Source organism: Lasioglossum baleicum, chromosome 8, assembly GCF_051020765.1.
Source record: "Lasioglossum baleicum chromosome 8, iyLasBale1, whole genome shotgun sequence".
Classification (NCBI taxonomy): Eukaryota; Metazoa; Arthropoda; class Insecta; order Hymenoptera; family Halictidae; genus Lasioglossum; species Lasioglossum baleicum.
In genome coordinates this window covers 6,440,301-6,454,609 of record NC_134936.1, presented here as the reverse complement: position 1 = coordinate 6,454,609, position 14,309 = coordinate 6,440,301, and the positions used below count along the sequence as shown (strand labels likewise).

The following is a 14,309-nucleotide window of genomic DNA, read 5'->3' as shown; positions in this document are numbered from 1 at the left end:
CTAAATAGTAAATAGATAATCCTATTTATTTTAAAGTGTGTGTGCAACTTTGGAAATGAAATATTTTATTTGATGCAGTAATTTTTGAAAATGAAATCATTTATTTGAGGCAGTCATTTTTGAAAATGGTATTTTATTTGAAGAACATTCAACATTTTTTTTGTATTTTGTCTTTTTTATTTTCAATTTCAATTTTAAATATCATCGCTGAAAATAATGGTTCGAATTTGATACATTTATGAGTGTAAATCGTTTCTTAACACATTACCGACCGGTGATTATTGCATAATTTTAAAGGAATCTATGGTACATGGCTAAACGCTTTTTAATGGAACCTTCAATAGCAACAGCAATTTTTATTATGAACTAACAAGTCACCCTTAATGACATCATCTAATAGTTTCATTTAAGATTGCAATATAAAAGAAAATTTCTATGCTTTCTCTTGGTACAGCACAATTATTGAAAATCCTATTAATAGGCTTCCGGTAGGTAAAGTGTAGGTAACGATAAGATAAACTGCATGTTTATGCGGTTTCTCAGAGTATGATAACAATGCAAAAAGTCAAATATTTTCTTGCGTGTTTCAGATTGTTAAAACAGAATTATTTTATTTTGTGGAATAAATTGTTGAAATGGAAATATTTTATTTTTGAAATTGTATATCTCATTTAAAATACTATTTCCTTTAAGCGAAATAAAATCTAGAATATTAAATAGACTCGTTTATCAAGGTTAATGTCAATGTGAAGGTCAAAGTCAAGGTCAATGTGATGGTCATTGTGTACTAGCCCATTGAACTCGTCTTGACATAAGCAATAATATTATGTATTAAAAAATATGTAGTGTCATTTAATGAAATGAAGGTGACCTTCAGTTTTCATGACAAATTTCTTTTATGAATCTTTTCTATTGTATTTTGTAGCCGACTAAAAACTACATCATTTTGAAATATTGTGACGACAGTTACGTGTGACACCCTGTATACAGTGGATAACAAAAGTAAGTTAATACTCAAATTTTCAATAATGAAATCACGATAACAGTAATATTTATTCGCTTATAAAAATAAACAAGTTGATTACATATTTAATTGTAATGTTGAAAACGAAATTTATCACGATAATCACAGTGATCCGAAGATTTATCAAGATATTGATCTTTCTATACTAAATACACAAAATTTGGTGTGCCAAAAGTAAATTAAAGTATCGTTTAATAACACTGTCCAACACCAAATGTGTTTCATAATTACATTGTTATGGTGGTACTTATAGAGTTTTATGCGCTGAGATTCCGAATCTGCCCTTAATTTTTCTCCTAGACGAACAGTTCTTGAGATACAAGACTTCGAAAAAAAGAATATTTTTCAACTTTAAACAAATATTGTGATGGTATTATAAAAGATATTGAATTGTTCTTTACAGCAAAAGATTCTGTAGACTTTCCCGAATACAGTGATATCTAATACTAATACATTATGAATGTTTAAACATGTTCGAACAATCATTAAAGACGGAGAGACACGACTTTTGCAGAAACTTTTCAGGATATTTTTGAATTTATCTCAAAAAATAAAGGTTCAGCGGAAAATCGAACTATACCATGCAATAGAGCAGACTTTTATCTTGAGAAATCACCCTTTGAAGTTTGCTACGTCGACGTTTTTCCCGAACCAGAAAGCAAAATATCATCGCCATTACACAACATTAACAATAAGTTGCCGCCAATGGCGCTCACCACTAGCGCGATCTCAACATAAATTGGCCAACTCATGCCGGGTGAAGAAGATATTTTGCTTTCTGGTTCGGGAAAAAACGTCGACGTAGCAAACTTCAAAGGGTGATTTCTCAAGGTCAAAGTCTGCTCTATCGCGTGGTATAGTTTGATTTTCCGCTAAATCCTAATTTTTTGAGATAAATTGAAAAATATTCTCAAAAATTGGTGCAAAAGTGGTATCTCTCTCCGTCTTTAATGATCGTTTAAACATGTTTAAACATTCATAATGTATTAGTATTAGATATCACTGTATTCGGGAAAGTCTACAGAATCTTTTGCTGTAAAGAACAATTCAATATCTTTTATAATACCATCACAATATTTGTTTAAAGTTGAAAAATATTTTTTTTCGAAGTCTTGTTTCTCAAGAACTGTTCGTCTAGGAGAGAAATTAAGGGCAGATTCGGAATCAGAGCACAAAACTCTATAAATACCACCATCACAATGTAATTGTGGAACAAATTTGGTGTTGGACAATGTTATTAAACAATACTTTAACTTACTTACTTTTGGCACACCAAATTTTGTATATTTAGTATAGAAAGATCAATATCTTGATAAATCCTCAGATCACTGTGATTATCGTGATAAATTTTGTTTTCAACATTACTATTAAATATGTAATCAACTTGTTTATTTTTATAAGTGAATAAATATTACTGTTATCGTGATTTCATTATTGAAAATATGAGTATTAACTTACTTTTGTTATTCACTGTAAATCAGTACGGAGGGGTGTACCCGTTGACCGGTTCAGATGTTTGATTCCTACTTGAATGGTATTGAATTATTATCGAGAACTTACCAGCTTTCGTGGCGAACGAAACATCTTTGGGAAGATTGGTCTTGATGGCGTTCATCCGTCTGTTCAATGGGCCCTGGCCTCCGGGGCAGCCGACTCCAGGTGTCGCGCCAAGGCCAGAAGATAGAGCACCAGCGCCCATAGATGGTCCACCCGGTGGCATATGTGATTGTGGACAGCCAGATGGACCGGCGGTCCCTCCTCCGACGACCATGATTTGCACACCCGGAGTTCTAACTCTTGGCTGCTCGACCGGAAGTACGCGGCGTCTCTTCTTTGGTAGCTTGGCTCGCGCCTGCGTGTGACTGTAATACATCGCAAAGTTGCTGACGATCACGGGCACCGGCAGGGCGATCGTGAGTACACCGGCCAGGGCGCAAAGCGCGCCAATGAACATCCCGATGTAGGTCTTCGGCACCATGTCCCCGTAGCCAACGGTGGTCATCGTGACCAGAGCCCACCATAGACCCAGTGGTATGCTCTTGAAGTCGTTATGTGGATTGTACTGGGTTCGTTCGGCGTAATAAACGAGACTGGCGAATATCACGATTCCAAGGACCAGGAAGAAAACGAGGAGAGTGAGCTCCTTCGCGGAGGCACGGAATGTCTGTATCAAGATTTTCAGACCAGACGAGTGACGTGTCAGCTTGAACAGTCTCATGATACGTATTATGCTTAAGAACTCGAGGATGTCCGCGTTCTCCAGGTGGGAGGCGAACCGTTGAAGCGCCAGGTCGAGATAGAAACTGAAAGTAGCGACCAGGTCGATCAGGTTCACCCAGCTCCTGATGAAAACGAACCGGTTCGGGCTCGCAGTAATACGTATTAGGAACTCGAGAGTAAACCAGGCGTTGCACAAGCACTCGATGTAGAAAAAGCAGTCGTGAGCGTTCGTGTGCGTTTTGTCCACTGTCCAAGAGGTTACGTTGTCTTTTTTCACCGTCCGGTTCACGATTACTGGCACTCGCATGTCCGGATGCGTCTTCAGGCAGAACGAGACGATCGAGATGCAGATGAAGAGAACTGAGACTATGCTGATCACCTGTGGAACAATTTTCACATTCGATTATCTGCATATACAGGGAGTACCAGATCACACACAAGTGTTACAACCTGTTCTCTCGGAATCTAATCAAGATATCGACATCATTTTTTTTTAATTCAATGGTTAAGGGGGTCTTATATTTTAGTATGTATTTAATTTTTTCGGGGTAATTTTGTGGTGGAGACCAGGGTTGCCAGATGTACGGCGTACCCGGCCCCTTACGTTTCCGTCTCTCGCCACCAAGCTGCGTTAAGCCTGCCTTCGCTTGCCCCACTCTTACCACTGCCGCTGCCGCATGCCGCGTGGAGCATGCTACCGAGTGGCGCAGAAAACACCGTACGCTTATACAAGCTGATTTGCTTCGGAAAGGTAGGCTATATACTGCTATAATGAAATAAATTTATTCGTGTAGTGTTAAATAAACACAAATTAAGGTTTGAAAAATGTATATTTGCGACCTGCTAATTACAATCATCGCTTTCGCTGGTAAATTCGCTTTCGCTTTCTATAATTCAATTTGCAAATTCTTGCGGTATACTTTCTTTTTTGTACATATCGCTATTAAAATTTTGTACAAATTCGTCGCTTATAATATAATCGCTACATTGTATATTGTTATATACACGAATAAATTTATTTCGTTATTGCAGTATAGCCTACCTTTAGGTAGAATAGAATACTAGCGAAAGCAATAGCAGTGATTGTAATTAGCAGGTCGCAAATATACATTTTTCAAACCTTAATTTGTGTTTATTTAACAATACACGAATAAATTTATTTCATTATAGCAGTATAGCCTACCTTTCCGAAGCAAATCAGCTTGTATAAGCGTACGGTGTTTTCAGCGCCACTCGGTAGCATGCTCCACGCGGTACGCGGCAGTGGCAGTGGTAAGAGTGGGGGAAACGAAGGCAGGCTTAACGCAGTTTGGTAGCGAGGGACGGAAACGTAAGGGACCGCATTTGGCAACCCTGGTGGAGACACGAGATCTCAATGTTTTTTTTAATGGAAAGTATTATTGATTTGTTGTTATTGTTATTGATACCTCTTATTAAACTCAATAGCATTTGCTTTCAGTTCGATTCAAGTTCAGTTCAATTCAAGTTCAGTTCGATTCAAGTTAAGTTAGATTCAAGTTCTCTGTTCGATTCAAGTTCAGTTCAATTCAATTCAATTCAAGTTCAGTTCATTTCAGTTCAATTCAGTTCAAGTTCAATTCAAGTTCAGTCCAAGTTCAGTTCAAGTTCAGTTCAAGTTCAATTCAGTTCACTTTAAGTTCAGTTCAGTTCAAGTTCAAGTAAAAGCTATTGAGTTTAATGAGAGGAATAACAATAACAAAAAATCAATAATACTTTCCATTTAAAAAAATGTTGGGTGCCCCTTTCTTTCTCAAAAAATTTAATACATACTAAAATATTAGCCCTCCTTAACCATTTAATTAAAAAAAAAATTAATTCGATATCTTCGTTAGATTCTGAGAGAACAGTTTGTAACACCTTATCTGGTACAGCCTGTAGAATGGCCGGGCATTAGACAAATTCTTCCCTGATTTTTGTTTCACAGTCAGAAGTGGTTCGAGTCGGGCATACACGCGAAGAGATAACCCGTGAGGTCGACCTTGTCGAAAATATACATACTCTGTTAATATTATTTGCAAAGTGTTTGTATTTAGCGTTAAACATCAACCTTTACGAAGTTTAATTACAAAGTTTCATACCGATAGCATGAATGCTTTGTTATTTGTTTTGACTCATATTTTCCGTCATTATTCAACAAGGATTTTCTATTTTTCCACATGGCAAATAATTGTATTGTGACCAGAGTCGCCTGATGAAGGGAGGGAGCAAGAATTGAGGGGGATTACAGTTACCCTCTCTCTGCTAGTATGTACCGGGTTAGTCACGTGACATTGTGTCACATGCATGACAGAGACGAAGCACGTAACGTGACTGGACCAGGATTGCCATATTTTGCGGGAACCAGTCCCCTTACTGCTGCGCCCCTCGCCCAGATGCGCCGCGGAGCCCGCCCCACTCTTCCCACTAACACTGACGCGTACCGCTAACTTAGCTTGCTCCACGTGGTACGCGTCAGAGTCAGTGGGAAGAGTGGGGCGGGCTCCGCGGCGCATCTGGGCGAGGGGCGCAGCGGTAAGGGGACTGGTTCCCGCAAAATATGGCAACCCTGGACTGGACATAAGTTTTAATCTGGCGACTAATGTATGTATACCATTATGGGATACATATTGTTTGTCATTAAAGAATTTTGCAACACTTCTACTAAAAAACTTTTTTACAACCGAAATTCCTATGTTAATGTTAACTCTACATAAATTATATAACATACACTATATGTATACATTTCATAAAGACTTTGTAAATACATAGTATGCAAACGAAACATACGACCTTTATAAATAGATAAAATAAAAAGAAAAGTTCAGTGGAAAGCTGATTTTTTAGGAATCCAAATAAATAAGTTTTTAGAAAAAGTTCAGTGGAAAGCTGATTAATTTTATGGAAATGAAATTATTAACGAAATACACAATTTTGAATTTTGTGTTGTTTTAATTTCACAAAAATTCGTTAATTGTTTAGGAGTCTCAAGAAAGATTTTTTAGGAATCAAAATAAATACATTTTTAGAAAAAGTTCAGTGGAAAGCTGATTAATTTTATGGAAATGAAATTATTAACGAAATACGCAATTTTGAATTTTGTCTTGTTTTAATTTCACAAAAATTCGTTAATTGTTTAGGAGTCTCAAGAAAGATTTTTTAGGAATCAAAATAAATAAGTTTTTTAGGAAAAGTTAAGTGGAAAGCTGATTTTTTCGGAATCCAAATAAATAAGTTTTTAGAAAAAGTTCAGTGGAAAGCTGATTAATTTTTTGATTAAATTATAGATTAAAGATTTCTTGATTAAACGAATTTATTAAGGAAACAAAATATATCACATAAAAGTATTCTGTCAATTTTACGAAAATTCGTTAATTTTTTAGGAATATCAACAAATATTTAAATTTTACATCTGAAGTCATTATGCATAAGAAATTGAAAGCGTGGTCTAGAATGAAGTATGTATGAAAGAGAGATTACTCGTACAAAATTATCAATATACAACATTTTTAAATCGAATTTCGCAGGTACGCTTTATGTGTTCGATGCAAATAAAAGGAAGATTTGATTCATTTCACCAGTAAAAGAGAAACGACTGTTTGGAAGACATTTTGCATTTCAGTGCACGCTACAGGTTTCGTTATACGCTGCGTGTAGTCGCCGAAGTTATAGGAGATCAGAACGGGCTACAAAATCTTGGGGAAAAGTTATGCAGAACCATAAAACTGAAATTGTCGAGGGCATTGTCGACGCAAGAGTAATGCCGAGAACCTGCTGGATTTGAGAGGAAATCCTATTACGGCGAGTTTACTGTGGTCTGTTCTTTGTAATAATGTTAGAAGTTACGTGTTGCTACGTGATCTGCTCCTCCTTATCTCGGTGAACAGATTTTCTTCGGAAACTGAGTTTCGTTGTCGGAGTACCAAGTGTTCGATTCGGTTGGCTTTCACGTATACGAAGAATTGAAAAAGTTTGCTGTAGAATAACTAGAGAAACATCATCGTTACGACCACACAAATCAACTTGAATTTGTTGGTTATAGTTAACGGGATTTCTTATTTATTTAGAATATGCATGTTCCGTTTCCTTTAACGTTATTATGAACTCAACTCAAGATTCCAGCTAGGTTAACCCCTTCCTTTGCGATTTATTTTACGGTTTTAGCGACCAGAACCTTTTTGGGGTAAACTTTACTTTACCGCACACAAAATTTCTGCCTTTCTCCTATAAATTATGATGTATTTGGTATGTAATCCAGTAGATTTGTACCCGGGGCGGCTGCAGATCGAAGTTTCGATCCTGTAGGATCAACGGTTCAGGAGTTATGCTGGTTTAAAGTTGAGCAATCTGCAGTGTTTTTGACAGGTAAGGGCACCGCCATATTGGTAGTGACAGTCGCGTGCCGCTTACCGCGTTGGTTTGTGATTTGATCACGGGAGGAGGGAGCAGGAAGGACCGGCGGTTCTGTTCGATAAGCTGCTCTTACCTGTCAAAAACACTGAAAAATGTACAACTTTAAGGGTGTAGTATACCCTCGATTTGTAACTAGAAAGGAACTAGAATCTTACTAGATTTTGGGTCGAAAATATGGGTTTGCGCCCAGACGTTGATTGACCTTATTAGAACAAATTGTGGGCTGTGTGAGGGCTCATTCGAAAGAGGAAGGTTAGACGCAGCGCGCTTTTCTCACGAGGTTAACGAGATTATGTTTATATCTAATAATATGATGGCCCAAAGTCGAGAAAAAATCTAGGAAAAAATCCCGCAGATTTCAATGCATTTTCTGTCTCTAATAGACTTTTTTGGCTTATGAGATGAGAAAGGCGCGCTGCGTTGAACCTTCCTCTTTCGAATGAGCCCTCACACAGCCCACAATTTGTTCTAATAGGGTCAATCAACGTCTGGGCGTAGATCCATGTTTCGACCCATTTTTCTAGTAAGATTCTAGTTATTTGCTAGATATTTGCTATTTACTAGAATCTTACTAGATTTTGGGTCGAAAATATGGGTTTGCGCCCAGACGTTGATTGACCCTATTAGAACAAATTGTGGGCTGTGTGAGGGCTCATTCGAAAGAGGAAGGTTCAACGCAGCGCGCTTTTCTCATCTCATAAGTCAAAAAAGTCTATTAGAGACAGAAAATGCATTGAAATCTGCGGGATTTTTTCCTAGATTTTTTCTCGACTTTGGGCCATCATATTATTAGATATAAACATAATCTCGTTAACCTCGTGAGAAAAGCGCGCTGCGTCTAACCTTCCTCTTTCGAATGAGCCCTCACACAGCCCACAATTTGTTCTAATAAGGTCAATCAACGTCTGGAGGCAAACCCATATTTTCGACCGAAAATCTAGTAAGATTCTAGTTCCTTTCTAGTTACAAATCGAGGGTATACTACCTCCTTAAGCAAGCATAACTTCTGAACCATTGTTCCTACAGGATCGAAACTTCGACCTGCATTCGCCCCGGATACCAATCTACGTGATTTCATACCAAATACATCATAATTTATAGGAGAAAGGCAGAAATTTTGAGTCCGGTAAAGAACAGCCCTGTTTTGTAGTTCGTATACTTTCCTAAAAAACTTGCAAATTTATATCTATTGTAAGTTTACATGTTCTCCAACAGAGTTGGGCAAAATGTAATTTCGATTACAATTACAATGACTTACCAGTTACCGTAATTTGAAATTGCAGAAATAAAATTACAATTACGTGTAATTGTAATTGGTAATTGCAATTACTTGACGAATCACTGTAATTGTAATTGTGGTCCGCAATTACAATTACTGGTTGAGCCAAAATAATTGCAATTATCAATTACAATTACATGTAATTGTAATTTTATTTCTGCAATTACAAGTAATTGTAATTGGTAGTTGCAATTACTTAACGTCAAAATGGCTCTAAAAAAAGTAATTTGATACACCTTTTTCTGATTGATTGTTTTACGTCGCTTCTTCAACCGCTATGGTTATTAAGCGAAAAGTAATTAGATACCTACTCAATGGAAATGTCTAAAAAGAACAAACAAAAGGCATATGTTAGGAAATGTTTATTATTCATTCAATATTTATTTGTAGATAATTATTTGATATTTCACAAAAACGATTACCATTACTTTTCAAAATAACCTTCATTTTAAAGTTGGTGTCGGATAATATGTAACATATGCTTTTTGTTTGTTCTTTTTAGACATTTCCATTGAGTAGGTATCTAATTACCTTTTTTTAGTGCCATTTTGGCGTTAAGTAATTGCAACTTCTAATTACAATTACTTGTAATTGCACTAAAATTACTTGAAATTGCAGAAATGAAATTACAATTACATGTAATTGTAATTGGTAATTGCAATTACTTTGGCTCAACCAGTAATTGTAATTGTGGACCACATTACAATTACAGTAATTGTGAAAGGAGTAATTGCCATTACTTAACACGATTACAATAATTGTAATTGAGTCTAACGATTACTTCAGTGTAATTGTTCTTTTAAACCACTAATTTTTATGTTTTGGACCATTTAACCGTTTTCTTATTGTAATTATAGTCCACTTTTGCACATGTAATGGAAGATGTAATTAAATACTCATGTAATTAATTACTGCCCAACTCTGTTCTCCAATAGCTGTACAGTAACAAAACCAAAGTAGAATTTGATTTCGGTTTTAAGGAAATTGGTAGCATACATATTTATTAGACTCTATTTAGACTTTTCATCAAGAGTCAGACACGATATTGTAGGGGAAGGGGTTAAATGTTGCGAAAACCGTAGTGATCTTTCTGTGTCCATGCTGTTCGTTGGATACCGAAGTGGTACACTTGAAGTTATTATCGCGTAAACAGCTTTTTCATTCAGTGTAAACTTGTTTCGAACGGAGTTGTGTCGTCGTTTCGACAAGTATGCACACGCAGATATGACAACGTAACAGTTTGATCCACTTCTTTTGCCGCCGTCAACGGACCGAAAATAAATGAAAAGTTGATTTCAACAATGGGAGCTTCAAAACGTTCTCATTTTATCGATTAAATAATCCTGAATAAAATTTTTCTTACTTAAAAGGTTGCACAATTATTTCTTTGATTATATTGCATAATTGAAATATAATATTATAACAAATGTGTTCCTCTAGGAAATTGTTAAATAGACTGCGGATCTTTATGCAAAATTAAAATTGTCTGTTGAATGTTATTTCCTTTCTTAATGATTTTCATAGAGAAGAAATCATATATTGACATCTTGAATTTTGAAAATTTTTCAACAATTTTGAATTTTATCTACTCGATTTTGCTATAAATGCATATAGATGCGCAGTCTATTGTTAACCAGTTAACTGTTTCGACTTCTTTGGGAAATGAGTGTCTAAATTGCGTCGCACAAATTAAGGAATGACCAGTACACTCGTCAAACACAGGGTATGTGTAATGTGAAATTAAGTTGTAATGAAATGACTTCTATATTTTCATTTTATTACTCACATTCATTTATTTACTTAAATTAACATAAATCGATTGCATGTGAACGAAAGAAAAACATGTGAAATCAATTTCTTACTTAAATCTGCTGTTGGAGTATGGGGCTGCCCTTTACTTTACCGGACTCAAGATTTGTGCCTTTCTCCTTTAAATTATGACGCGTATTTGGTATGCAATCCAGTAGAATTGTACCCGGTGCGGCTGCAGATCGAAGTTTCGATCCTGTAGGATCAATGGTTCAGGAGTTATGCTTGCTTAAAGTTGAGCAATTTGCAGTTAAGGGCGCCGCCATATTGGTTTGTAGTGACGACCGCTAGTCGCTTACCTCGCAGCCCTCCCCCCGACCTAATCACCAACCAACTACCACCTAGTGGCTCCAATATGGCAGCGCCCTTACCTGTCAAAAACACTGCAGATTGCTCAACTTTAAGCAAGCATAACTCCTGAACCATTGATCCTACAGGATCGAAACTTCGATTTGCAGCCGCCCCGAATATAAATCTACTGGATTACGTACCAAATACATAATAATTTATAGGAGAAAGCCGGAAATCTTGATTCCGGTAAAGTAAAGTTTACCCGAGAATGGTATTGAGCAAAGCATGGTACAATGCATAATGGAACTTCGAAAGTTGAACACCAATATCGCTATTATTTCCGAATATTATTTTTATAACAACGTGCACACCTTCGTGTAGGATTAGCTTTTGAAGATGTGGCTACATAATCCGGGAAACGTTCCCCGATTAGACGGGTAGGTTATAATAATTATTTTTAAACTTTTATTTGTTCCTTTTAATTCGGCTTGGCCTCGAAATATTTCAAACATCTTGAAGTCTACGAATATATTTCAGTTCTTGCCAAAATTGCAATATAAACTACAAATTGTTACTACTTTTTACTCATGACGAATATACTCGTCATAACACAACATTTTGCACTTTTTTCATGATGAGTATACTCGTAAAAAATCAGCTAACTGGGTAAATATAAGTTTATTTGTTCATACACACACCTCATAAGTGACCGGACATTTAGCAAATTCAGTAAATACTCTATGAACGCAAAAGTTTAGGGGAGATTCGGTTGCATTTATCGTAGACGGGACACTATTTTTCGAGCTTCAACGACCGAGCCGAACGTAGAGAAGGACAGCGCGTGCAGTGATGCCAGAATGAGCTCCAATCGGAGCTCATGTACTCTCCTCCTTACCCCTTCCACTATTCCATTCCAGCAACGTGCGCAGGCGCACACTCCACGATCCCCATCGCGCACGTGCAACGTGCCTCCCATTCGCCCCACTCATTCCCCGTCATTAGACGGGTACATCATTTCTTTCCCATACGCTGTCCTTCCTTGCGCCCGAAACATTCATCGTCAATTAAACCACTAAATACAGTTGAAATTATATCGTGTTTGGTCTTATTTTAATCAGAAAATTGCCACAAATATATTGGTGAAAGTTTCATAAAAAAATAAGAAATAATAAAAAAGATTTTATATTGGTATTATAGTACATTGTCAGGACGCACGGGCCTTTGAACTGTGCCGACGACTGCGACTCTCCGCGTCACATTAGAAGTGGTTCACACCGATATACCCGAGCCGAGATCAGATTACAGTGGGGGGGGGGATATATTTTTTCCGTTTATAGAGGATTTACTGTTCATCTTAGGCCGTTATTAGACTAGGCCACTGGTGGGCAACTTGGTGGCGCAACTTGGTGGCGCCACCGAATTGAAGAGCTTTTATGAATCGGTAACTGGTGGTACCACCAAGCGTTCATTCCCGCTGTCGATGTAACGCTGTGTCGTGTTCTTATGTATTTTACGATAAATGTGGTGGTAATTTGAACGTCAATTGTTCATGTTTTCGCGATGCTGGTGGCGCAACTTGGTGGCTTTGTCTAATAGGCTACATTCAAATCAATACCCAGGCTGGTGGCGGCGCCACCAAATGTTGCCCGGCCGGTTGACGATGCCGTCCACCAGATCGGCAACTATTTTTGGTGGTTCCACCAGTTACCGTAGTCTAAGGCCGTTATTAGACTAGGCCACTGGTGGCGCAACTCGGTTGCGCCACCAGTGGCTCAGCACGTCGTGGGGCATTGAAACAAATGTAACCTATTAGACTACGGTAACTGGTGGAGCCACCAAAAATAGTTGCCGATCTGGTGGACGGCATCGTCAACCGGCCGGGCAACATTTGGTGGCGCCGCCACCAGCCTGGGTATTGATTTGAATGTAGCCTATTAGACAAAGCCACCAAGTTGCGCCACCAGCATCGCGAAAACATGAACAATTGACGTTCAAATTACCACCACATTTATCGTAAAATACATAAGAACACGACACAGCGTTACATCGACAGCGGGAATGAACGCTTGGTGGTACCACTAGTTACCGATTCATAAAAGCTCTTCAATTCGGTGGCGCCACCAAGTTGCGCCACTAAGTTGCGCCACCAAGTTGCCCACCAGTGGCCTAGTCTAATAACGGCCTAAGTTATGTACGACACTTATGCTACAATAACATAACTATTTTTCAATATATCTAATATTTATTGATCTGTCGGTCATGTGTCACAATATGACGTGACTAATCCGGTACTGGCAGAGAGAGGGTAACTGTATTCCTCCAGATTCGCGTGAGTCAATTCCTTTGATCTGACGATACTGATCTCCCGCCACCTCTCGCCTCTCGCTCACTCTCCGTGTTCTCTCTCGGCCCACTCGAGAGCAATGTCAAGCCGCAAGAGCACCCTGATCCGAAATACGGCGAAAGTCGGTCCCAAGTCTTCGCCTTATATCGGAACGAAACTGTACATCAGGAATGGGCATTTTTGTCTCAATTGAGATAAAACGTGTTCACCATGGCGCTCACTGTCCCCCACCAACATCCATCGTTACCATGGACTTTTGAATTTCTTTTACGCCACCCCGCAGGATTGTTCCAAGTAATTAAAACGAATCTGTGTAAAGTTTGAGCTCGATTGGATAACAGGATAACGTGCACCAAGGCGCCTGTACATTAAAATCATTAATTAAATGCTCATAAAATCGTTTTCCTCGAATGTCTTCTAAATTATTTGCTCATATTTATTTAACGGTTATTTTTAGAGGGTTTTTCGAAACGCAGTTCTCTTTATAAGACCTTGATAAAGCGGAACCAAAAAATTTGTTTGCTTTCAATAAAGCAGTTTCTTGCGAAATAATATGCAATTAAAAAAAAGTTACGCAATTAAAAGAGTGCAAGTTTCACACGTTCAAAATAAAATACGCATTTTTTGGTAATGTTTATTGACAAAAGATAATGAGAACACACTTTAATTTTCAAATTTCAGCAAAAATTTTAGGATTTTGCTCCGACATTTCTCTCAATTTTATGAAAACCGTTAGTTTTATGAAAAAGTGTAATACGACATAAAAGACGCAGTCTGTCCAGATCTACAGGCTTTGTCCAACATATTTTTCGACACGGTAAATAATTTCGAAGATATTCGAGGAAAACGATTTTACGAACATTTAATTAATTATTTGAATGCCGAACCCTTCAATAATTTGTTAACGTTCCTCTAAAAATATTACAAAATTT

General features: G+C 37.5%; 1 protein-coding gene and 1 long non-coding RNA gene across 4 annotated transcripts in view; one reads left to right on the top strand and one right to left on the bottom strand.

Annotated features, from left to right (window-relative positions):
- The window catches only part of LOC143211318 (potassium voltage-gated channel protein Shaw), a 163,043-nt gene that overhangs the window by 15,431 nt on the left and 133,303 nt on the right, over positions 1-14,309 (bottom strand). For all 3 annotated transcript variants that reach the window (XM_076428846.1, XM_076428849.1, XM_076428847.1), the window contains one exon: positions 2,585-3,623. In XM_076428846.1, the coding sequence (XP_076284961.1) occupies positions 2,585-3,623 (1,039 nt within the window). The remainder of the gene's footprint in view (positions 1-2,584; positions 3,624-14,309) is intronic.
- The window catches only part of LOC143211323 (uncharacterized), an 86,512-nt gene that overhangs the window by 49,336 nt on the left and 22,867 nt on the right, over positions 1-14,309 (top strand). The gene's annotated exons all lie outside the window — the stretch shown is intronic.